The sequence below is a fragment of the Loxodonta africana genome, chromosome 6 (assembly GCF_030014295.1).
Source record: "Loxodonta africana isolate mLoxAfr1 chromosome 6, mLoxAfr1.hap2, whole genome shotgun sequence".
NCBI lineage: Eukaryota > Metazoa > Chordata > Mammalia > Proboscidea > Elephantidae > Loxodonta > Loxodonta africana.
Genome location: NC_087347.1, coordinates 77,753,402 through 77,776,420, shown reverse-complemented (window position 1 = coordinate 77,776,420; position 23,019 = coordinate 77,753,402). Strand labels below are relative to the sequence as shown.

The 23,019-nt window shown below is 40.1% G+C and overlaps 1 protein-coding gene across 1 annotated transcript in view; it reads right to left on the bottom strand.

The window, feature by feature from the left end:
- Positions 1-348: 348 nt before the first annotated feature.
- The window catches only part of ABCB11 (ATP binding cassette subfamily B member 11), a 96,074-nt gene continuing 73,403 nt past the window's right edge, over positions 349-23,019 (bottom strand). The window contains exons 19-27 of the mRNA XM_064287025.1: positions 21,162-21,266; positions 20,914-21,075; positions 18,415-18,618; positions 16,695-16,936; positions 13,676-13,832; positions 11,141-11,338; positions 6,598-6,804; positions 4,514-4,660; positions 349-3,274 (exon numbers count right to left, since the gene is read on the bottom strand). Of these exons, the coding sequence (XP_064143095.1) occupies positions 3,074-3,274; positions 4,514-4,660; positions 6,598-6,804; positions 11,141-11,338; positions 13,676-13,832; positions 16,695-16,936; positions 18,415-18,618; positions 20,914-21,075; positions 21,162-21,266 (1,623 nt within the window). The 3' untranslated portion in view covers positions 349-3,073. The remainder of the gene's footprint in view (positions 3,275-4,513; positions 4,661-6,597; positions 6,805-11,140; positions 11,339-13,675; positions 13,833-16,694; positions 16,937-18,414; positions 18,619-20,913; positions 21,076-21,161; positions 21,267-23,019) is intronic.

Sequence of the window (23,019 nt, the reverse complement as noted above, 5' to 3'; positions counted from 1 at the left end):
CTAGAGAACCCAGCCTAAGACAAGGACTTAAACAAGTGAATGTTAGTCTCCTGTCTTCAAGTGTAGAGATGCTTTTATTTATCACAAAGCTTAATTATTTCTAGAAGATATCTTTATTGTGCAATTAGTTGTCACTGCCATTTTTCATCACTCAACTAGAATGCATTTCTCCTGTCCTCTTCCTCCCCCACCCCCCACTTGGCAACCATCAACAGTTCTGACCTAACTAGTTAATATGCTTATCCATCTTTACAGTTGTTTTTTCAGGAAACACTGGACCAGAGACATAAATAATACACTTCAATATACAATAAAAAAAAAAATTTTTTTTTTTTTATTTAGCTCAGGCTTAATTTGTAGGCAGAATTTCCTTTGACGGCCATGGGAAGAAAACATATACTGCATACATAGAGTGAGTTTGGGAAGGAGATGGAATAGGAAGAAGACATTTTGATGGCAGGAAAACTTGGTAGAAACTGTGCAATCATTTTATTGAATTTTTCATTACTGCTATTGAGAGCTGTTTTTTGCCTTGTTTTGTTTTATGTTTCTTTTTATGGACTCTTGTTTTTATTTCAATAGATGGCAATATCCTCTCTTATCTATTCGAGCAAATTCATTACCAATTTTTTAATGTTTTCCTGATCCTTGCATTTTCTGTTACCTCTAATCTCCTTTTTCTTGAGTGTTTTATTATTGCTGTTTCTGTTTTTTGTGTTAAAAATCTGTCCTCAGTGTCTGGTGATCCTTGACAATCTGTTCCTATGGAAGAGAGAGGCACTGAAAAGCCAGCAGATTGTGTAGTATGAGTTGTGTACCGGGGGGGTTTCACTGTAGGGTAATCTAGGTGGGCACTTTCTTTGGAGGATTCCCAGCATCAGGGTCACAGGTCTGTTCTCTTGGATTGACCAGTTTCCCCAAAGAACAATCTTTCAATCTCCTACCAGAGAAGGGAGTGGAGGCTGGGAATTTTCCTGTTCATATACAGCTTTACACTCAATCCCCCTGTCCCCAGTATGTTATCCGCCCCTTCCAGTGTGACTCGTGTACCTGTGGGCAAGCCTTTCTGTGAGGGAGCATCCAGTCTTCTGCTGGGATTGGGCAAGGGCAGCCATCTTGTTCCAAGAAAGGGGGTCTACACTTCTCTTTCTATATAGGTTTTCAGCTCCATCTGCACCCCTCCCTTCCAGAAGATCACAGTTTCTCTACATTCTGAGCCTTTCAGGGGGTCTGTGGTACAAATTGCATTGCTTATAGGCCTCCCCCTACTACCAGATTACATTTTTGTTTTTCTAGATCTATTATCAATTGTCCATTTGTTTTCTGGCTCCCAACATTTTGTTGCCATCATCTCTCTCATTTTATTATTCTTGTGGATTTATGCCTTCTTTAATATTTTTAGTAGTCCTTGAGTGACACAAAGAGTTAAGCCCTCAGATATTAACAGAAAGGTTGGCAGTTCAAAACCACACAGACTCACTTTGGAATAAAGTTCTGGTAATCTGCTTCCAAAAGGTCAAAACCATTGAAAACCCTATAAGAGCACAATTCTACTTTGAAACACATAGGTTCGCCCTGAGTTGGAATTGACTCTATGGCAACTGGTTTGATTTTTTCTTTTAATATTTCTAATGTTATTTATTGATGTCTTGGGGGAGCTGAGATAAATATGAGAGTTTTCCTACCATATTTAAACCACTTTTTGGTATAACACTTTTGCAAAGCTACAGCAAGATAAAATCTATTATTTTCATTTCATGAGTAGGATTAGATAGAAACAAAAAAAGGACCGGGCAAATTCAAGTCCATTAAATGGAGACTTGACCATTTACACACTGTGCCCCGAATCTACGGTGTAAACCAATTCCTCAAATGGTTATGGTTGTTATTAGGTGCCATCGCTTCAGTTCCAACTCATAGTGACCCCATGTGACAGAGTAGAACCCACAGGGTTTTCTAGGCTTTACTCTTTGCAGGAGTAGATCTCCAGGTTTTTCTCTTGTAGAGCAGCTGGATGGGTTCAAACTGCCAACCTTTCAATTAACAGCCAAACACTTAACTGTTGCACCACCAGGGCTCCTTCCCCTAATGATCCCCCATTGCCATCAAGAGGATTCCGACACATAGTGACCCTATAGGACAGGGTAGAACTGCCCCCTAGGGTTTCCAAGGCTGTAATCTTTACAGAAGTAGATTGCCACATCTTCCTCCCAAGGAGCAGCTGGTGGGCTCAAACCACTGACCTTTCGGTTAGCAGTTGAGCACATAACCACTGTGCCACCAGGTCCACTAATGGTAAACCCCTGCTAATACTTGCTCTTTTTTGTGTCCCTCGGCCTGAGATCATCTACGTGCCAACATTCTACCTTTCCCTAACCTTATCCCTAGAGATGAATGAATCTGCTTTCACATGCCAAGAAAACTCCAGTCAAGAAATACCATTAGTCTTTGGTCCTTTTTTTCACATACAGCTTTGGCCCAACTCAACAAACATTGATTACGTGCCTATTATATTCTGGCCTCTATGTACGCTAAGTATTCAAAAATGCAAAAGAAAGACCTCTCCCCATGAGGAGTTCAAAGCGTCATTTACTCCACGGCTCTCACAAATACCAATGTAGTAATTGGGGCTGGCTCCTGCAAGACAGGAGTCCCTGGATGGTGCAAACAGTTAATGCACTCAGCTGCTAAGGGAAAGCTTGGAGGTACTTCCAAAACATCAGCCACAGAAAACCCTAAGAAGCACAGCTCTACTCCGACATACACGGGGTCATCAAGAGTCAGAGTCAACTTGACAGCAACTGGTTTCGTGCATAGAGAAAGCACTGGGTAATGGTTGAACAACAGCTTTACACTGGATTTTCACTTGCGCTGACCTTATTTTCTTTCATTTTCTATATATGGACTTCTGAAGCTAAATCAGTATTGCAGGTCATTAAAAATTAGCCTGAATCCCAGTATATGACAATGGCTGTGAAAGTAAAATATCAGCATTTCTCCTTAAAGGAAAAACAAAAACCCACAGGAGTTCTGTAGTTGGCACATCATCTGTCCATGACCTTCTTGAGTCAGGTCAACTGATGGCGGCTCCTGTGGTGACTAGATTGTAGTAGGCTCCATTCTGGGCCATCAGTTCTTCATGGGTCCCCTTTTCAATCACTACCCCCTGCGACATGACAGCAATGATATCCGAGTTCTGGATGGTGGACAAGCGATGGGCAATGACAATGCAGGTCCGACCCTCTCTGGCTTTGTCCAGGGCAACTTGCACGGTCTGCAAAGAGAAGATAGACAGGTGTTGCAAAAGTGCATGGTTATCTCCCAGCCTTCCATCACGAGAGCTCAGTTTAATACCATTTGAGTCACAGTGCTAAAAAAAAACCATTGCCATCTAATGGATCCTGCCTCATGGCAACCGCACGTGTTACAGAGTAGAACTGTTCCATAAAGTTTTCTTGGCTGTAACCTTCACAGAAGCAGATTGTCAGGCCTTTCTTCCACGGTGCTGCTGGGTGAGCTCAAACCACCAAGTTAAGTTAGTAGCCAAGTACAGACTGTTTGCACTACCCAAGGACCTTCACAGTGCTGTACACCAAGGTAAACCCAAAGGCTATATACAAGAGAGAGGATTAAGCAAGCATTTGCTGAATACAATGGCATCAATGATTTAAACTGTAGTCCACAGGCTGAGAAATTTCAGTGAAGCAAGAATAAACAAAACTGCGGGGTAGGTCACTATGTAATTTGACTATACTTCATGGTCTAGTTTGCTAAAATGAAATCAAGGAGGCAGTGTAGAGCAGCAGTTAAGTGGTCATTCCTGGTCTGTTCTTCACTGAGGACATTTTGGTTCTCTATAAGATGGACTACTGATTTTTAAGCTGTTAATTATCAAATGATAAATTTCATAATTGTGTTTTGCTCAATTACATCTCTTTTCATGTGTGCTAAACATTAGATATTGCCTCTTTGTTATGTTCTCTGCTGCCCACCTGCTCTGCCACATAACTTTAGAACTATAAAATAGGGTGTGCCTAATAGATATCCCTGGTGGTATAGTAGTTCAGTGCTATGGCTGCTAAACAAAAGGTCGGCAGTTCAGATCCACCGGACACTCCTTGGAAACTCTATGGGGCAGTTCTACCCTGTCCTATATGGTCACTATGAGTCAGAATCAACTCTATGGCAATGGTTGTTTTTTTTGTTTTTTTTTAAACAGATAACCTAAAAATTATTTTACTTCAATTAAGAAAGCTAATTATTTTCCCTTGGAAGAGAGTCACCTAGCCCAAAGAACCTGAAAAGTAATTCTTGAAGTTTAAGAATTTTTTATTTGAAGCAATCATATTTTAAATCACCTTTTCTAGATTATTGTCTTTTGGTTCCACAAAGTATGACCAATTTCTACTGCTAGTGAATCAGAAAATTGAAAACAGAGCCATTTTTATAAGCACAAATCTTACACCCAAAGACTCATTTTATAATGATCTAAGACTTTAGAAAATCTACATACCTTTTCACTTTCTGTGTCCAAGGCAGAAGTGGCTTCATCTAGTAGCAAGATTTTAGGATCTCGTAGGATGGCCCGAGCAATAGCAATGCGTTGTTTCTCTCCTCGAGAAAGTTGAGATCCCTGAGCTCCAACATTAGTTTCATATTTCTGGAAAAAGTATGGTAAGTTTGAGAACCAGAGATAGCCATTTCTCCTGTGCCACATGGAGGCCACATCAATGAATCCTCTGTGAATTTAAACTATTTGTTGATTGAGAATAGTACATGAGTTCTTCTATAAAAGATGTCAAATCCACTTAGGAATATGAGAAAAACAGGCAGTTTGTGAACTTTGGCATTGGGAAACAATAGGACTATATTTCCCCTTCTCTCCATTTCTCTTAAGTTTGTATTTTCCATTTCTTTCTCCCTGTGACCAGTAAAGATTCCATATATGAGATTTTTCCTGATTTAAGAATTAACCAAGTCAGTGACTTTTACCTGGAAGATCTTTCCAAGATGGTGATAATCCCAGGTAAGGAAGAACCCTTTAAGGGATTTTCTAGATCATTCACTTTTGGGGAAGGCTTTATCCTAGAACACAAGCCTGGGGTTGAAGCTCTACTCTGTGGCTTACCAGTTCCGCAATCATGAACAAATTATTTCAATTTCTTCAAACTCATCTGAAAAATGCAGGTATTAATACCTAGTTCACAAATTTCTTATGAAGTTTAGATGAAATTATAAAAGAAAGTCTGTAGCTAGATGCTTGGCGTGGCTACTTAAAAAATAGTTAACGTTCATGGAGTATTCACTATGCACTGAGAATTATGCTAACTATTCTAGATGGGTTATCATTTAGTATTCACAAAAACCATAGTCTTTCTATTTTACAGATGATAAAACTTGGGCAGAGAGAGATAAGACAATTCTCAAGGACAAAAAAAACCCAAGTAATAAACAGTGAAGGTGAAATATAAATCCAGGTTTGTCTAGCTTCTGCACCCTTGTCCTTGACCATTGTCCTGCCCTGCCCTCTACAGAAGATGTTTCCTTCTCCCGCCTTCCTTACCTCCTGACAAATTCTCAATAAGCCACATGAGATTCATGACAACATACTTTGTCCTTATGGAAAAAAAGTGCTTAGTGAAGGGTGTTATGGGCAAGTCTACATGAGAAAGAGGAAATAAGCCAACTCTAAGCCAATGTCTAGCACAAAATGAGTTGGCGCTCGAGGAAGACTTGTGGAGTAATGAACCTCTCATGGGACACACAAGCTTTGTTTTCAGCTCAGGATGCAGCAAAAGGTAATTTTCATGAGTTTGAGGATTAGGTTACCCAGACTGGAACCAAGCCAAGAAGTTAAGATTTATGAGCCTTTGAGGGGTGGGGGCACAAATACCACAAAGTCCACCACAAACACGACATTTATAAACTAATCACTTGAAAGAGAAATAATTTCACAATGGTATTCAAGACAAAGGAGTGAAGAAAGTAAAAGGTGATACTCGACTCCTAAAATTTAGTTTCCATGTCTTAATTTTCCTTTTGATCAACCACCAAGACAGACCCTTGTTGGATGGAAAAACGTACAGTTGATGTGGCTATAAATTTGGACTTGGCTATGGAAAAGTAAATATGTCAAGATGCTGCCAAGTAGAGCAAAAATGATGATGACAATATCAATAGCAGCAGTTTTCATTGTGCGGCTATTATCTGTATTGTTTCATTTTAATTGTTTTGTTTTGTTTTTTCCGGATGAGATAGACTAAATCTCAGAAAGGATAACATATTGTCCCAAAGTTACACAGCTAGTAAGTGGCAGAGCTGAGATTCAAACCCCAGGCTTTTTCTACTATTCTAAGTCGAATTTCAGTGTAGTACTGTTTTACATGCAACAAATTCTGTAGCATCCATTGCATTAGAGAGTGCATACCTTCCAAAACTACAGAATGAGTTGACAAAGGACATTTATTTTGCATAAATGGATAAGACTAATCCCGGGACACTGCCCTTGACCTCTTGAGCCACAATCATGATGCTTTAGGTCATTCTACCTCTGCCCTTCCCCATCTGCACAGGGAATGACTCTGCCTTGGCACTCACCTCTGGGAGGGACATGACAAAGGCATGCAGCTGAGCCTGCTTTGCGGCTTCTATGACTCTTTCCATGGGAATTTCTTTGGTGTTGTCCCCATATCTGATATTGTCTGCTATGCTACAGGCAAACAGCACCGGTTCCTGGGAAACAATTCCAATGTTCGAGCGGAGGAACTGGATATTTACCTTTTTGGTGTCATGGCCATCTATCATCTGCCAGGATGAGAACAAAGGGCATTATGTCTTAGAATTCTAGCAGTGAAGAAAGTTCATATTCCAGAGTTAAGTGCTATGCAAGACGTTTGTTTTGCTTAAGCCGCAATAATCCCAGGGCTCTGGGAAGTACACGATGTAGCCTTTGCCTTTTGGAGGTGGAGTCTGTCAGGAGTAGTGTCAAATATAACACTGGCCAGGCTATGGTTTTATTCATATTTTCCCAAACCCTAGCTCTATGGGTAGTGCAAATGAAAAAGGCACTCAGGACAATACGTAATTTTTTAAAAAGTCCCCTCATACTTTGATGCAATGCACTCCCCCCACATATGCAGACTTGCTTCATTTTAAAACCCTGTGGGGATAACAGTGTATCGTGGACCAAGGCATGGAAGCGGGAAGCACTTTATCCTCTGGGTGGAGAGCAGCGGCTTCTGACCTCCAGCCTCACTTCTCTGATTGATTACTAAACTTTTCTATGGCTCTGTTTTTTCATGTGTTAAAAAAAAAAAAGAGTGGTAATAAGAGCAGCCACCCAACAGGGTGTTGTAAGGATTAGAGACTCTGGCGTCCTTGGGTGGTACAAAAGTTTAAGCGCTCGGCTGCTAACTGAAAGGTTGGAGGTTCAAGCTCACCCAGAGGTGCCTCAGAAGAAAAGCCAGATGACCTACTTCTGAAAAATCAGCCGTTGAAAACCCTATGGAGCACAGTTCTACTCTGACACACACGGAGTCACCATGAATTGGAGTTGACTCTGAAGCAACTGGTTTAGTAAAGCTCAGGGCACAGTGATTAATGCCCAATAGACACTCAGTAAACTTAAGGGTTTCTACTATCTTGTTATAATAACAGCAATATACTGCGGTTGAGTGGGGGTTTAGAAAGTTAGACCCACTAGGTGGCAGCTGGGGTCACAACCGCTCATAGCCCCATGTGGTCCATCTAGTGTTAGACAAGATCAGCTACACAGGCGAACGTTCCCGCTTCCTAGAGGACACGGGGAGAGAAAGTAGTGGTTCTCAGTGGTGCCAACAGATCCAAATTGTCTGTGGAGATTGAAAGAAAGAAAGAAGTCCAGGTGTGATTCTGATTTAATAAATATCTGAATTTAGTAAACATCAGATTTAATAAATATATGATGTCTGTGGTCAGGATTGAGAACCATTCGTCTAAGTGCTTTGTTCCAGATTCTATTTTTCTTAAGTTGGAGTCTCCTAGTATGTTTGCCTTGCTACTTTTCTTTTTCATATTATCATTTCTAACAAAACTGATATCTGATCCCTCATACTTGCTTTTAAAGGTACAGAGATAAAAGTGTCTTTTTTCCTGATGACTAAAATAGTTACCATATTATGATGTTTGTATAAAAATACAGCCATTTTCATTTTTATGGATTAAGGGATACTTGTAAAATTGATTAGTTAACAGGTTTCACCTGCATTTGAAAAATTTAACCACACATCCCCCAAAGGCAGCAAGAAAAAAAGTGTAAGAGTATGGGTTTTGGTTTTATCTTGTTTTTTTGTTACAATGTATATTTGCTATTGCTTGTTTGAAATTTCTCCTAACCTCTGAAACAGTAAGTTTAACAAAAACTGCAGCAAGACCCATCACACTGGCAGAGACAAGCACTGTCTTCTGGCATGGAATATAGCTAGCTCAAAGAAAACTGCCAAAACTTCCATTCCTAGCTTCTTGTCTTAGCTAGCCAGGGAAAATTCTGTCCTCTGTGTATATGTCTAATGCCACAACTTACCATTGTCTATTTTCATGTGGTTGTTAAGGGTTGCATTTGCTTACATAACACCCTCTTACACACATTTATAAGATAGTTGCTAAGAACTAATGCTATGAAAAGGAGTTATCTATGCAAAGTTGTGGGACGATATAAGGATCAACTTAATTTTATTAACATTATTCTTGGGACAACTGAGATAATAAAACCAAGTAAGAAAGGAATACATTTATTCACTCACTTAGTCGATCAACAAACATATATCGAATTACCTTCCACAACCATACCGTGCTAGGCACAGTCTGTGTGTCTACTATATAAAGAAAACATAATCTTTGTTTCCAAGAAACTCATGGTTTTACTTAGGCAATTAAATACAGGGGCTCAAATATCTACCACTTAAGCTGGTTCACTTAAGAGTCCTAGACTACACTATGTCTAACGTACTACTATAAAGTAGTTAACTCTAAAGACAGTTAATTTCAGAAAAATATTATGTTAAATGGGTTGAACATATTACATTTTAGATAATTCCCGGGCAATGGAAAAAGCAAACACTATTAGGAAAAATATACCTTATTACATTATTCAGAAGCCCTATCCTCATTGCAACAAAGCTTATACTACTCAGTGAAATCAGAAAGGCCACTTTCAAAATACTAAGCCCAAACCCACTGCCGTCAAGCTGATTTCAACTCATAGTGATCCCATAGGGTTTCCAATGCTGTAAATGGCTACAGAAGCAGACTGCCACAACTTTTTTCCCGTGGAGCTGCTGGTGGTTTTGAACCACTGACCTTTCGGTTAGCAGTCAACCACTTTAACCACAGTCAATCAAATGTGGAGCAAAATAAAAAACATTTTCAGACTTAAGCCTCTGAACTCTTTTGAGAAAACTACTTGAGGATGTAGAAACCCTGGTGGCGCAGTGGTAAACAGCTATGCCTGCTAACCAAAAAGTCCGCAGTTCTAATCCACCAGGCACTCCTTGGAAACCCTATGGGACAGTTCTACTCTATCCTATAGGGTCGTTATGAGTCAAAATCAACTCGGCAGCAATGGGTAACAGTCACAGATAACTTGAGGATGTGCTCCTAGAAAATAAGAATGAAAGCTAAAATGAGGGTGAAAACAAAGAAAGAGGAACCCACAAGGCATAGGAATTATGAAATAATGGATCTAATCCAAGTAAACACTGAAGGAAATTCACAGGATAATAAGTGTTCATCAGGCTCAGATTAGTCCAAATGGTGACAGAGATAAGGGAAAAAAGCAGATCCCTCAGAATAGTTGACAAGATAGAGATGTTGGAAGAATGCAAACATTTTACAAAGGCAGAGAATGCCAGAAAAGACAAATTCTATCAGAAAAACAGTAAGGAAAAAAATGTAATGATAATTTAGCTCACTACTTGACTCTGAGATGAACAATGTTCACATAGTCATAATAAATAAGCTGTTAATTGATTTTCAACATTTAGAACCAACCTAGAGTCAATGCATGAAAGACAAGTAATGTTATAAAAATAATGTAAGGGTTATTTTTTGTGATAGTATGAAAGTGTAGTTGTTAGAACTTGAGGGGTAAAAGGAGGGAGGAACAGGTGAAAATAAAGTTAGGATTGTAATATTCTTATCCTGGAAAGTTGGAATTTAAGAGATATTATCTATGATTGATGGAAAGAAAGAGTACATTTGTATTAGTTAAATTTACAAATAGAGGAAATAAAAATATTGATATAAGTATATGAGGTGGGTAAAGGTATGGGGGAGTGACGAAGGTAAGTTAGAATTTCATCACTTGGAAACAAGTCAATAAAGAGTCTAAATTTATTAAATCATGAAACAGCAGCATAAGCATATTATTTAGAGACATGGAGGCAATCACTGGGAGCTCTAAAAACAGAATTGCTTAAAAATAGTTGCCTTTCAGCAGAGAAATTGAGGGAGAAGGTAGATGGATGGAGCAGGTGGGTTGCATTTCATTACAAAACTTTGTTTACCGTTTGACTTTATCATCCTCTGCATATATTACTTTGAAAGAAAAGAAAAGGAAAACAGTAAAAAATAAGCAAGAAAAAAATCCACCAGTTTTTCAAATATCCCTGCCAAAGCTTTATGGCACACGACTATAAGTTTGAGTTCCTTATTTATTTAGACAAGCTTCTTGAATCAAGATTGTCTCAGATTTTCATGCCAAGTCCCCTTTCTTGCTCATTTATCATTGTGTTCCTTATCACCCCCCCCCCCTTTTCCATTCCTGGTCATTAGTTTCCTGATTAGTCTGCACTTTCTGCTCCATTTACGGGTAAGTGAATGCTTCTGTTAGATACACTCATTTCCAGCTTCACGGTGTGCCGGGTTGTCTTTGCCTAACTGCGGTCAGCTGGCCATCTGGAACTGGGAAGAATTTGATGTTAGAAACTGTGAGGCAGGATCAGGTCAACCGGCAAATCACTGGGATGGGAAAACATCTGAGGGGTAAGTGTCCAAGGCAAGCACTTCAGAGTGAGTCTGGAAAGGCACAATCTTGAAGACGACTTTCGGCAGTTGGAGATACTCAACAGAAAGCAAAATTCACAAAAATATTTGTATTGCTTACCACCTTCCCGTTGTCAGGATCATAGAAACGTTCCAACAGTTGAATACTTGTGCTTTTACCACATCCACTGCTCCCAACAAACGCCAGTGTCTGGCCTGGACTAACAGACACTGACAGACCGTTCAGAACTTGTACATCAGGCCGAGAAGGATACGTAAATGTGCAGTCAACAAAGTCAATCTTCCCCTGGAAGTTGTCCTGTGGAGAGAGGACTGAAATTATATATGCTCCGACTGGGGACTAGAATATGGACAATGCACCTAAATCTGGATTTTAAACTGATTAAGATAAACTTCAACACTTACGTGCTACAAATTGAATTGTATTCCCTCAAAATACACATTGACATCCTGGCCCCTGTACCTGTAGATGTGATTCTGCTTAAAAATAGTTTTTTTTTTTCTTATATTAATGAGGTCAGTAGAGTGGGCCCTAATTTTAATCACTTCTGAGTTACAAAAACAAAAGGAGCCCTGGTGGTACAGTGGTTAAAGCGTTTGGCTGCTAACCGAAAGGTTGGCAATTCAAATCTACCAGCTGCTCCATGGGAGAAAGATGTGGCAGTCTGCTTCTATATAGATTACAGTCTTGCAACCCTATGGGGCAGCTCTAACCTGTCCTGTTGCCTTGCTATGAGTTGGAATCCACCCGAAGGCAGTGGGCTTTGGAAATTATAAAAAGAGCGGAATAGACACAGAGGCTCACAGCGGGTAAGACGGTGTATGAAGACGGGCATATGAGGCAGATGCATCTACACGCTCAGGAACTTCAAGGATTGTCAGCTACTATAAGCTGAAGTAGACAAGGGACCTCCCCATGTCCTGAATTTAGAATTCTAGCCCCCTGAACTGTGAGAAAATTAATTTCTGTTCTTTAAAACTACCCACTTGTGGTATTTTTTGTTACGGCAGCACTGGGTAACTAAGACACCATGCTACCAAAGTACACTGTGTAGAGACAGCAATTTAATGAAATGGCATTCGATTCCCTATTCTAGCAGGTGTAAAGGGAAAAAGCAGTGAAATCAAAGAAATCAGATCTCTTATTCCCATTCTAATCTAAGGGAATTTCTTTGTCAGCCTGAATGGAGAGGAATACCTTGAGGGCATTATCACATCACAGAAACCAGCAACTGCCCCAACCCCTACAGTCTGATGCCCAAAGTACTTAAAATAAAGACACTGCACTTGAAATGACTTGGAGACAAAGTTACTTGAACTCCGTACTGCAAAGGTAAATACCTCTCAACTGCATGTGGGTATGCTTAAAAATAGTCTGAATTATAAACTCTAGAAATGGACAGACACTGAGTAGACCACGAAGAGACTTTACTTTTTTTAAGCTGAAGGACACACAGGTCATTTGGCTAAGACAAGAGCATGGAGAATAGCTCGACCTTTGGACTCAGGGTCCCTGAGCTGAGAAGCTCCTGGAATAGGGAAGATTGATGACAAGGACCTTTTTCCACAGCCAACAGAGAGAGAAAGCCTTCCCCCAGAGCTAGCACCCTGAATTTGGACTTCTAGCCTTCTAGACTGTGAGAGAATAAATTTCTCTTTGTTAAAGTCATTCACCTGAGGTATTTCTGTTATAATAGTACTAGATAACGAAGATAGGGAGTAAATACTGTCGTTGTTAGGTGCCATTGAGTCAGTTCGGAAACCCTGGTGGAGTAGTGGTTAAGTGCTATGGCTGCTAACCAAAGGGTCCGCAGTTCGAATCCGCCAGGCACTCCTTAGAAACTCTATGGGGCAGTTCTACTCTGTCCTGTAGAGTTGCTATGAGTCGGAATTGACTTGACAGCACTGGGTTTGGTTTTTTTGGTTTTATTAGGGTTCAGATTTTTTGTGTGTGTACACTTGAACATACTGTGATTTTAAAAAATGGTCAGGAAAGATGAAACAATACCTCTGAAGATTATCAACCAGAAGAAAAGATATTTCCTTGAGACCAGATTTATTTTGTGGGAGACCTCACTGAACCTAGATAAGCATGAACCAAATTGATATCATTAGACAGGAAAAACTGGTGTTTCTACATTCTATACAAGAACATCAATAGAAATGGTGGTTGGGTACGTCCAAAAGATATCTGGCTTCATTCACTGTGGAACTGTGTGTTTTGTATTATACAGAATTTAGCATTCATTGGCTATCACTGCCTTATTCAAATGCCAGCTTTATGAATAATTAAAACCCAGTGCTGTCGAGTCGATTCCGACTCATAGTGACCCTATAGGACAGAGTAGAACTGTCCCATAGAGTTTCCAAGGAGCGCCTGGTGGATTCAAACTGCCGATCCTTTGGTTGGCAGCCATAGCACTTAACCAGTACACCACTTCAATCCTTTACTGTCTGTCCATTCCAAGTGCAGATAAATGAACCTATATACTGCAGAAATTTCAAAGCTAAGTGTAATTGTATCACCAGTCCCAATGACTGTCCTGTTCTCTCTCTCTCTCTCACACATACACACACACACACACACACACACAAACCCCCTCATCCCTTCCCACTGCCTCCACCATATACTTACCCATTTTTCACCTGCATCACTGTATACACTGATTGGGGGTTTCCGGTCCAGCAGTTGAAAAAAACGTGCAGCTGATATTTTAGCTTTGGCATAGCTTGGTGTATAAGAGGAGGCTCTTCCGAGAGCCATCCCACTCAGGACAACTGCACTGATCACCCTGCAAATGGATGGACACCCAAATAGAGAGGGGTGAGGTGTGGTTGGTTTGATGGCCTAAGAGGCAGGAGTTTGAAGTCCTAGCCCTGGTTCTGCTAGGAGAGAAGTAAATTTGGCAGGTTGTTTCTGTTCTCTGAGCCTTATCTGGGAAAGTGGGGGTTGGAAAGATTAGTGGTTTTCAAATGGTATTCTATGCAAGAAGGGTGAGGGAAGGACTGGACAAGGGGGGCTTAGACCTCCAAACCCTACTTCAGCCACAATAGCCTCTTTTTAAGAAAATTAAAACACACACATACACACAAACAAGATGTCTGAAAACAAACGAGGGGCTTGAAAAATCACTAGATTGGGTGGTTTACTTACAATTCTAGCATTCTCTCAATCTATGATAAACGTGTAAAAGATAATAACTCGTGATGTAAGCATCAGTTCTGTGGCAAACATGGCATATACCTTATGCTTCAGATTGCATAAAAAAGACATGCTTATCTGTTCCTTTCTACTTGACCCAGCTTCCAGCTGTATTCAATATGCATTGAGTGAATGAACAAATGAATGACTGAATACATGAATGATAAACAAGATGCTAGATAGTGCTGCTGCTGTATAGACTGTGATATGAGGAGAGCCCCCTGGAGTCGTCCACCTACACAACGGTTCGTTCATAGAGTGCCTGCCTCTCATGGGGAGGGGAGGTCTTTGTGTGTCTTACTGCTCAGATTCTTAGCAGGAATTGTTTTAGGTCAGGGGTTGCAAATTCAAATCTCTCTGGGAGCCTGGTCAGGAGACTGAAGGATTGAAAACACTTGGAATAAAACAGGAAATGGTAGAGGAAGATCTTCCAGTTTATAAAAAAGAAACCAGAAATTGGGAGTTTTCTGCAAAGTCTCCCAATTTTTACGTGTTGGCAAATAATTTCTAAAATACCTTACACAAACTAAATAAAACCAAGTCAACAGTTTGTGATTTCTGATTTGAACTAATAGCTTTAAATATGCGAAGATTCAGAAAAGAGACTTTCCTGGTCAGGGTAGGTACAGTGGGATGGGAGAGAAGTATAGGTGAAAGACAGCACGTAAGAAGGCAAAATTCATAGTTTGGGAACAAAAACTGGAAGAAGAGATTCTTATTGGAACTGCTTTTCCTAACACCCTCAAGGCTTCTCAGACTGTCCTCTTCCCCCCACCCACACACTTGCATTCCCAGCTCTGGCACCCTTATTCTATTACCTCTGGAAATGTGAGAACCTGGATTCTAAGCTAATCTTGTAGAACAGGTTCTGGCTGTAGGAAAGGAACATAATTCCCTTGTACTGGCCTTTACTGCTCTACCTATGAGAACTCAACTGGAAATACGTCCTCTTGGCAAGAGAGGAGTAGAGTTCAAATAGGGTAATTCTATGAACCACCTGGAGTCCCTGGGTGATGCAAATAGTTAACGCACTTGACTGTTAACCAAAAGGTTGGAGGTTTGAGTCTTCCCAGAGGGGCCTCAAAAGAAAGACCTGCAATCTACTTCCAAAAAATCAGCCCTTGGAAACCCCTGGAGCACAGTTCTATTCTGACACACATAGGGTCACCACGAGTCAAAACAGGTTCAACAGCAACTGGTTGTTTTATGAGTCATCTAATTCAAAGCTTCAGCCCTCAGTATGGATTACACCTCAATATGAGGAAAATAAAATCCTCACAACTGGACAAATAAGCAGCATCTCGATAAATGGAGTGAAGTTGTCAAGGATTTCATTTTACATGGATCCACAATCAATGCCCATGGAAGCGGCAGTCAAGAAATCAAATGATGTATTGCATTGCGCAAATCTGCCGCAAAAGTCCTCTTTAAAGTGTTAAAAAGCAAAGATGTCACTTTGAGGACTAAGGTTTGCCTGACCCAAGCCACAGTGTTTTCAATTACCTTAGATGCATGTGAAAGCTGGACAATGAATAAGGAAGACCAAAGAAGAATTGATGCCTTTGAATTATGGTATTGGCAAAGAATATTGAATTTACTGTGGACTGTCAAAAGAAGTACAGCCAGAATGCTCCTTAGAACTGAGCTGAGGATGGTGAGACTTCGTCTCACGTACTTTGGACATGTTATCAGCAGGGATAAGTCCCTGGAGAGGGACATCATGCTTGGTAAAGTAGAGGATCAGCAAAAAGACAAAGACCCTCAGTGTGATGAATTGACACAATGACTGCAACAATGGGCTCAAACATAGCAACGATTGTGAAGATGGTCCAGGGCTGGGCAATGTTTTGTTCTGTTGTACATAGGGTAGTTATGAGTCAGAACCAACTTGACAGCACCTAACAACAACAACAACAACACTGTATATGCACTCCTTTGAAAATGACTTTTTCACTGCTGTCATCAGGAGGGGAAGAACATTTCTCTGTTCTTTAAGTCTAGGCTTTGGTCATAAGGCTTTCATTGGCCAATGGCTCAATAGGAAATGTGAAGCATGCAGAGACATGAAAAGTGCTTATACATCAGGGCTTTCCTTTGGAACCCTGAGACCATAATTGGAAGAAACCACATTCATTTGCTAGAGAGACCCCATTAAGACAGAAGTCCAGGCTTCTCAGCCATTTCTGCATCCCAGTTGAGGTCCAAACTATCCGCCTCAGCTCTGACTAAGTTGCCCAGACCAGAAGAACTACCCCATCAACCCACAGAATCATAAGAAATAATAAGCCCCAGTTGTTTTAGGACACCCAGATTGGAATAGTTTGTTAAGCAGCAAAATCTAACTGGTAGAACCCAATGATCAAGAAGATGGTGCAGAATGGAGAAACTAACAGTGACAACAACTCCTCCTTAGAGTGTTAATCTTTTATGACTTTGGCCACATAGTCCTCACCTGAACACATAGCTGAAGTGCAGTCCTTCATAATAGATTAAGTAACCTCCATATCGGTAGGAAGCAGAATTAGCAATAAATGCTATGCACTGGGAAAAGGCAAAGCAGAATCCATATATATTTGCCTTTCGAATGGCCGTCTTGAATGGCTTCTCCAGCGCAGCCTCATATGCTTCAATAAACCGCCTCTCATTTCCAATACCAGCAATAGTGCGGATGTTACTGAGGGCTTCGTTTGTAATCTAAAGAATGAAAAAGACTTTTAGGAATAAGAGGACAGAAATAACTCCTTTTATGATATTTCAACTGCTACATGGGTTGGAACAGGTACAAGTGGTAGAATATTGTACAAATCAGAGATGGGGGCACCAAGTGGAGACAAAAACAAGTAGCTAGAAATCAACCCAATTGTACCATGAGATTTTTTGTCAGTTAACCTCAAGTTCTATTTAATTCTAACATGTCTTTGTTTTCTCTACTTGTGGTGGAAGAGAGAAGGGGGGAAGAAAAGGCCCCAGTCCCTGGGTAGTATAAACAGTTAAGGCATTCGGCTGCTAACCAAAAAGGTGGAGGTTCAAGTCTACTCAGAGGTACCTCAGAAGACAGACTTGGCAATCCACTTCTAAAAAATTAGCCATTGAAAACCCTGGGACACTCATGGCGTAGCCATGAGTCAGAGTCATCCTGACGGCAACTAGAACCGAACGGTTATACTCGAAAGCTTTTTAGTTTCTTTGTTGATCCATTTGAAATGTCTAAAACGACATCTAATTTGTAAGATGACTTCTGAGAGAAAAGATGGTTTAACATCAGATTCTATGTTCTTAAAAAAACTTAATCTCAAAATATTATACAAGATAACTTAAAATTACATATAAAATTTATCTTTTAATCTATACTGTGAATTTGAGTTTCTTCGAATCCACACTCTATGGTAAATAAGCATTGTTTCTGAATTAGGGTCCTTCCCTAAAAAAGGACACAAAAGTGGGCATATCCAATCCTTTTGGTTTCTGCCAACTTTTGCAGAAATTAAGTATTCACGTTCCCTTTCCTGAAAGTGACAAGACCTGGACTGTAGTGAATTTGTTGGAAGACTGAGTGTGTGTATACGTGTGTGTGCGCACATGATTTCTTAAACATGATAAATTCTATGTCTCCACCCCCTCATTTACCCCAATAACCAGATATTAGTTAGAGCACACTTTAAAAATGCATAGCTGAAACCTAGCTGTATTCGAGATCCAACTGTAGCTCATGAGTCTATTTGGGAAAGATGTTTGTCACAAGCCTAGCAAACACTGAAGTCTAAAAATCAAGCGTGTGCCGTTAAAAAGCGAATAGCTAAGCTACTCTCTGTGAATGAACTGGACAGCATGATTCAGCTAAAATGTTAAGCTAGAAAAACCTAACAGACTGAAAACTGAACTATCCATTCGTGCAAATGAGAATATGCCAAAAAGGGAAGTGGCGGGGGGAAAGTTTTGAGAAAAAAAAAGTACATCTAATCCTCTGTATTTACTCCACTCCTTGCACGAGAGCTGGACTGTTCCAGCCTTTGGGCCTTGGCACAAACAAGAAGTGTTAGTTGGAGGTTTCTAATCAGTAGACGTTTGTAGGCTAACAGCTTCTTCGAGTCTCTTTGCTCTACCCAGTTTCAACAGTCTGTCTGACAGCCACTCAGCCTTGTTCAGTCTGGAAATTTGGTCTGTAAGATTACCTGTCCAGCAGTCTCTAGAGCTTGCTTGTCTTGTGTGGCGAATCCCATCAATATTTTGGTCTGTATAGCTCCTGATAAAGCCAAGAAGGGGAAGAAGCACGTAATGACCAAGCTTAGCTTCCAGCTGAATAAGAAGGCAATGATCATGGCCACAGTGATGTTAGTGAAGGAATTGACAATCATCCCAATCTGAGGGCCAGCAGCCTGCAAACCAAAAGTAAGCAGCTAATCTCACACACTCAGGTTCTGTTACCAATGAGTGCCTTTGCAGAGGTGCCTCAGCTCACGAGTACCATTATTGCAAAAAGTCTATTTTATGCCAAAAAGATTAGTTCTTTTAAATGATAAACTCCAACTAAACTGGAATAATTTAAAGTCTCTATTAATAAAAATTGATTTAACTCCCAACTTTCAGGAGCTCATCTAATGACTAATCTCACTTAATAGGTGTCAGAGCTAGGCTAGCGCATGTGAGATTAATGCAGCCCTAAGCATGGGCTATGAGTCCCTGGGTGCTGTAAGCAATTAAGCACTCAGTTACTAACCAAAAGGTATGCAGTTCAAATCCACCCAGAGGTGCCTTGGAAGAAAGGCCTGGTGAATTATTTCCAAAATATCAAAGCCACTGAAAACTCTATGGTACACAGTTCCACCCTGAAACACATGGGGTTGCCACAAATCGGAATTAACTTGACAACTATTTTTTCGTTTAAGCGTGGCCTGCGTGCGTGTCCAATGCCTATACATTTGGCTTACTTGAAAATGACCAGGCATCGAGTTTATGGCAATATTACTTATTATTAGGTGAAGATTAATGCTTGTATCAACTTCAAAAATTATAATTATAGCTACAAAGTATCATTCGATCATCATTGAAGTTAATATATTCATTGGAACAAAGTCACATGCTGACTTAGTATATAGCTGTTTATTTAGTCAATGTAGATGGATAAAATGGACTCAGTCCTAATACTGGTGGAGATCAGGCCTCTGTGGTAACTATTATCTAAACTAATCAAAAGCACTCAATGGTTGCCAAGCCTTGATTTTAGTTGCTGTTAGGCAGATGTGACCAGTGGTTGGTGCAATGTACGTAGAAAACATGGAGACAACTACTTCTTGTTAATATTTGCAGGGACCTCAACATTATTTAAGGCAAACAACATAAAACAACAAAAGATAAGCTCTTAGGTTCATAAATTTTGTGGGTATTTTTATGTAAATTAGTAGAAATTTTAGCCATTAGGTGTTGAATAGTAGTGCTATGCAAGAATAATCTGCATCTTTATACTGTATTCAAGGCTTGAATGGAATACAAACTGTGAGCTCCAAAGATTCCCATTGGTTGGCACTAACTCCCTTGGAGAGAGGAGTGAAAGGCTAAATGAAGAATTTCTTGTTGTCAAGGACTATCAGGAACTACAGGCTATTTGAAAAGCAGCTATGCAGTTTTTCTTTGGGATATTATTACTTTCCAAATATCGACCTCACTAATAGTTAAAAAAAAAAAAATAGGAGAATGCAAATTAAAACAACGAGATGCCATTTTCCACTCAACAACTCAACAAAAACTAACATGAATGAATACCTCCTATATTTATGGGAATGAGAAGTAATTGACACTCAACAAGAAAGACCATGTAAGGAACTGTCTACCAGCCAAAGAATGTGAAAGAACAATCGAGGCTACTGACAAGGAGGGACCCTCCCCTAAAGCAGATGCTTTGATTTCGACTTTTAGCCTCCCAAACTGTGAGACAATACATTTCTGTTCTTTAAAGCCACCCATGTATGGTATCTGTCATTATAGCAGCACAAGGAAACTAAGACACATAGATTTGGAAGGCAAATTTGACTTTTGTCCAAATACCTGGTTTTGTAAAAGTTGTAGCCTCATCTTATACATATGTGTAAGTCCCTTGAACAAGGCTGCAGTTTCTGGGTTTAGAAGGCACATCTTTTTCTCTCTTAGTCAGAAAGACAGCTCTCTGAAGGCTTTGGGATTCTAAATAACAACCATTTGTTTTTTCCCCTCGGTTTCTTCACTTGGCTCTTAGCAGAGGCCGCTCAGAACAGCTTCTGTTTTTCTAAGACTAACTATCCTGGGCACCAGCATGAGTGAGGAAGGCTTTCTCCCATGGGCCCTTTGCTTACACCCTCTGGGGAAACTTTTGAGCCTGGTTGAATCTGAGCCTGTGGGCCTCTAAATGATCTAAGAAATGAGTCTCAGGAAAGTTCTTCTCAGTTGCTAGGCTCAAATGAAATCCAATACCCTGACAGATTTTGAAGCATGCCGTAACACTGATTCTAGGCACTGCCTAAGAGACTGTGCTTCAGCTGCTGTTTGTCAGCATTGGAAATGGTAGAAAGTGTGGCTCTGGGGTATTGCAATCCCACTAGTTCCTATTCCGTAGGAAACACAGAGGTGATTATCAGAATGTTCAAGGGAAAGAATTTCTACTCCAGTTGATATACCCAGGCTCCTCCCCCATTGCTTACCCCTTGAACTTGGGAAGCATCTGTGGCAAGCCTTGTCGTCAGTGCTCCAGGGCTATTTCTGAGGTCATCAAACCAGCCAATGTCTTGCCCTAACATTGCCTTGAAACCAAATTTACGTAGCCTTTTTGTGAGGAGTTCACCAGATTTTGCAAACATATATCCCTAAAACGTAAAGAAGGACTCTTTAGTTATATTTTAACAGGAAAAGGGGGGAAATAGCTAAATTACTTAAAAATAAAATTCCTTACCTGCAGAAATTGCGTGAAAAAGGATACAATGCCCACTGCTACAAAGAGTAGGCACACACCATTGATCTGTGCCCTTTGCTTCTCTTTATCAGGAATTGAAAAAGTCTTTGAGAGATAAGTAAGACAGAAAATTCATTATTACAAACGCTAGCAAAATAAATAAGTTCAAATATGTTTAAAAGAAATGTCTCTTATGCAACCAGGTTAAAAATAACTTCACTTTAAATATAGTAGTAATTAATCCAAAGTTAGCTATGAACGATATGAGAAGATGATGATGACATAGCTGGCCCCTGTGGGTCCAAAAGCCTGGAGAATAAAAACTAATGGAGACAGAATTTGATTGTTGTCTGATTTAGGCAATTGTATTGATTTTTTTTTTTTTTGACACAGAATAAAAAGGTCAAGAAATTCCTTAAATTCTCTATGTAATGAGTCAGAGAAGGAAGGGAGGAAAGAGGGAAGAAAGGGAGGGAGGGAGAGAGGCAGAAAAATATCTGAGAATCTGATAGTGTTAATTGGGACAATACCTCTAAGTTTTACTACGGCCTCTGTATTTCTCAGCTAATAGGTGCAAGAGAGATGATTTTCACACTCAGGTACCTTGCCCGTTATTAGTTTTATAGATTTTACATATGACAAAAAATATCACCATTTCAAAAGCAACTAGCTATCAAGGCATAGACTGGAATTGGTTTAGGAGAGAACACAGTCACCATCCACCTTAGACTGATGTTGTTGCCTCTAAATTACCATCAGCTGAGAACACTTCCCCTAAAATGATGGAAATTGTGAGTGGAGTTTTTAGTCTATAATAAGCAGTAAATTGTACTCGGAAGTATATTCTGAACTCACAGACATCCGAGCAACTGAGTGAGGGTCAAGATATTGCAATATTAAGAAAGTAGAAAGAACCACCACATATTCCAATGACAGTGCCCTTCAATGAAATGGATTTTAGGTACAACAAAACCTTTCTAATTCAGGCTGAGTGAGAGTTCAGGAAAAGTATGTGTTACAGAAAGGAGCCCTGGTGGTTAAGCGCTCAGCTGTTAACCGAAAGGTTAGCAGTTTGAGCCTACCAGCCATTCCTTGGGAGAAGGATGTGGCCGTGTGCTTCCATGAAGATTTACAGCCTTGGAAACCCTGTGGGATGGTTCTACTCTGTCCTATAGAGTATGTTACAGAGCTGTACAATAAATCCTTATTTACTGCTCTGAATGAATTTTAGTAAATGGAGCAGTTGCTCAAAGGAAGCTCATTTATTCAATACATCTTATTGAGTGCCTGCTACTTGCTAAATACCTCTCCTGAAAACAATTCATACTAGTCCATTAACAAATCCTTTTTTGTAAAGCAAAAGCTGCCTGTTCAAATGATCACAATTCCATGGAAAACTTGGCAACAGACACTGGCGAAGGTTGCACACGTGATTAATATAACTGATGTCACTGAATTATACACGTAAAATATGTTGAAATGGCAAATGTTGTATAGTATATATTTTTACAACAATAAAAAAAAATTATCACGATTCCAAATTGAGGAAAGGGGCTCTGGATTAGTGAGATTTACCTGTTTCTAGGACAATGAGTTTCTAGGAGCTGGTATAGTGGTTAAGGGCTACAGCTGCTAACCAAAAGGTTGGCAGTTCGAATCCACCAGGCACTCCTTGGAAACCCTACGGGGCAGTTCTTCTCTGTCCTATAGGGTCACTATGAGTCAGAATTGACTTGACGGCAGTAGGTTTTTGGTTTTTATAGCTTCTAGGAGCACTAGTAGTACAGTGGTTAAGAACTATAGCTGCTAACCAAAAGGTCGGTAACTCAAATCCACCAGCTGCTCCTTAGAAATCCTA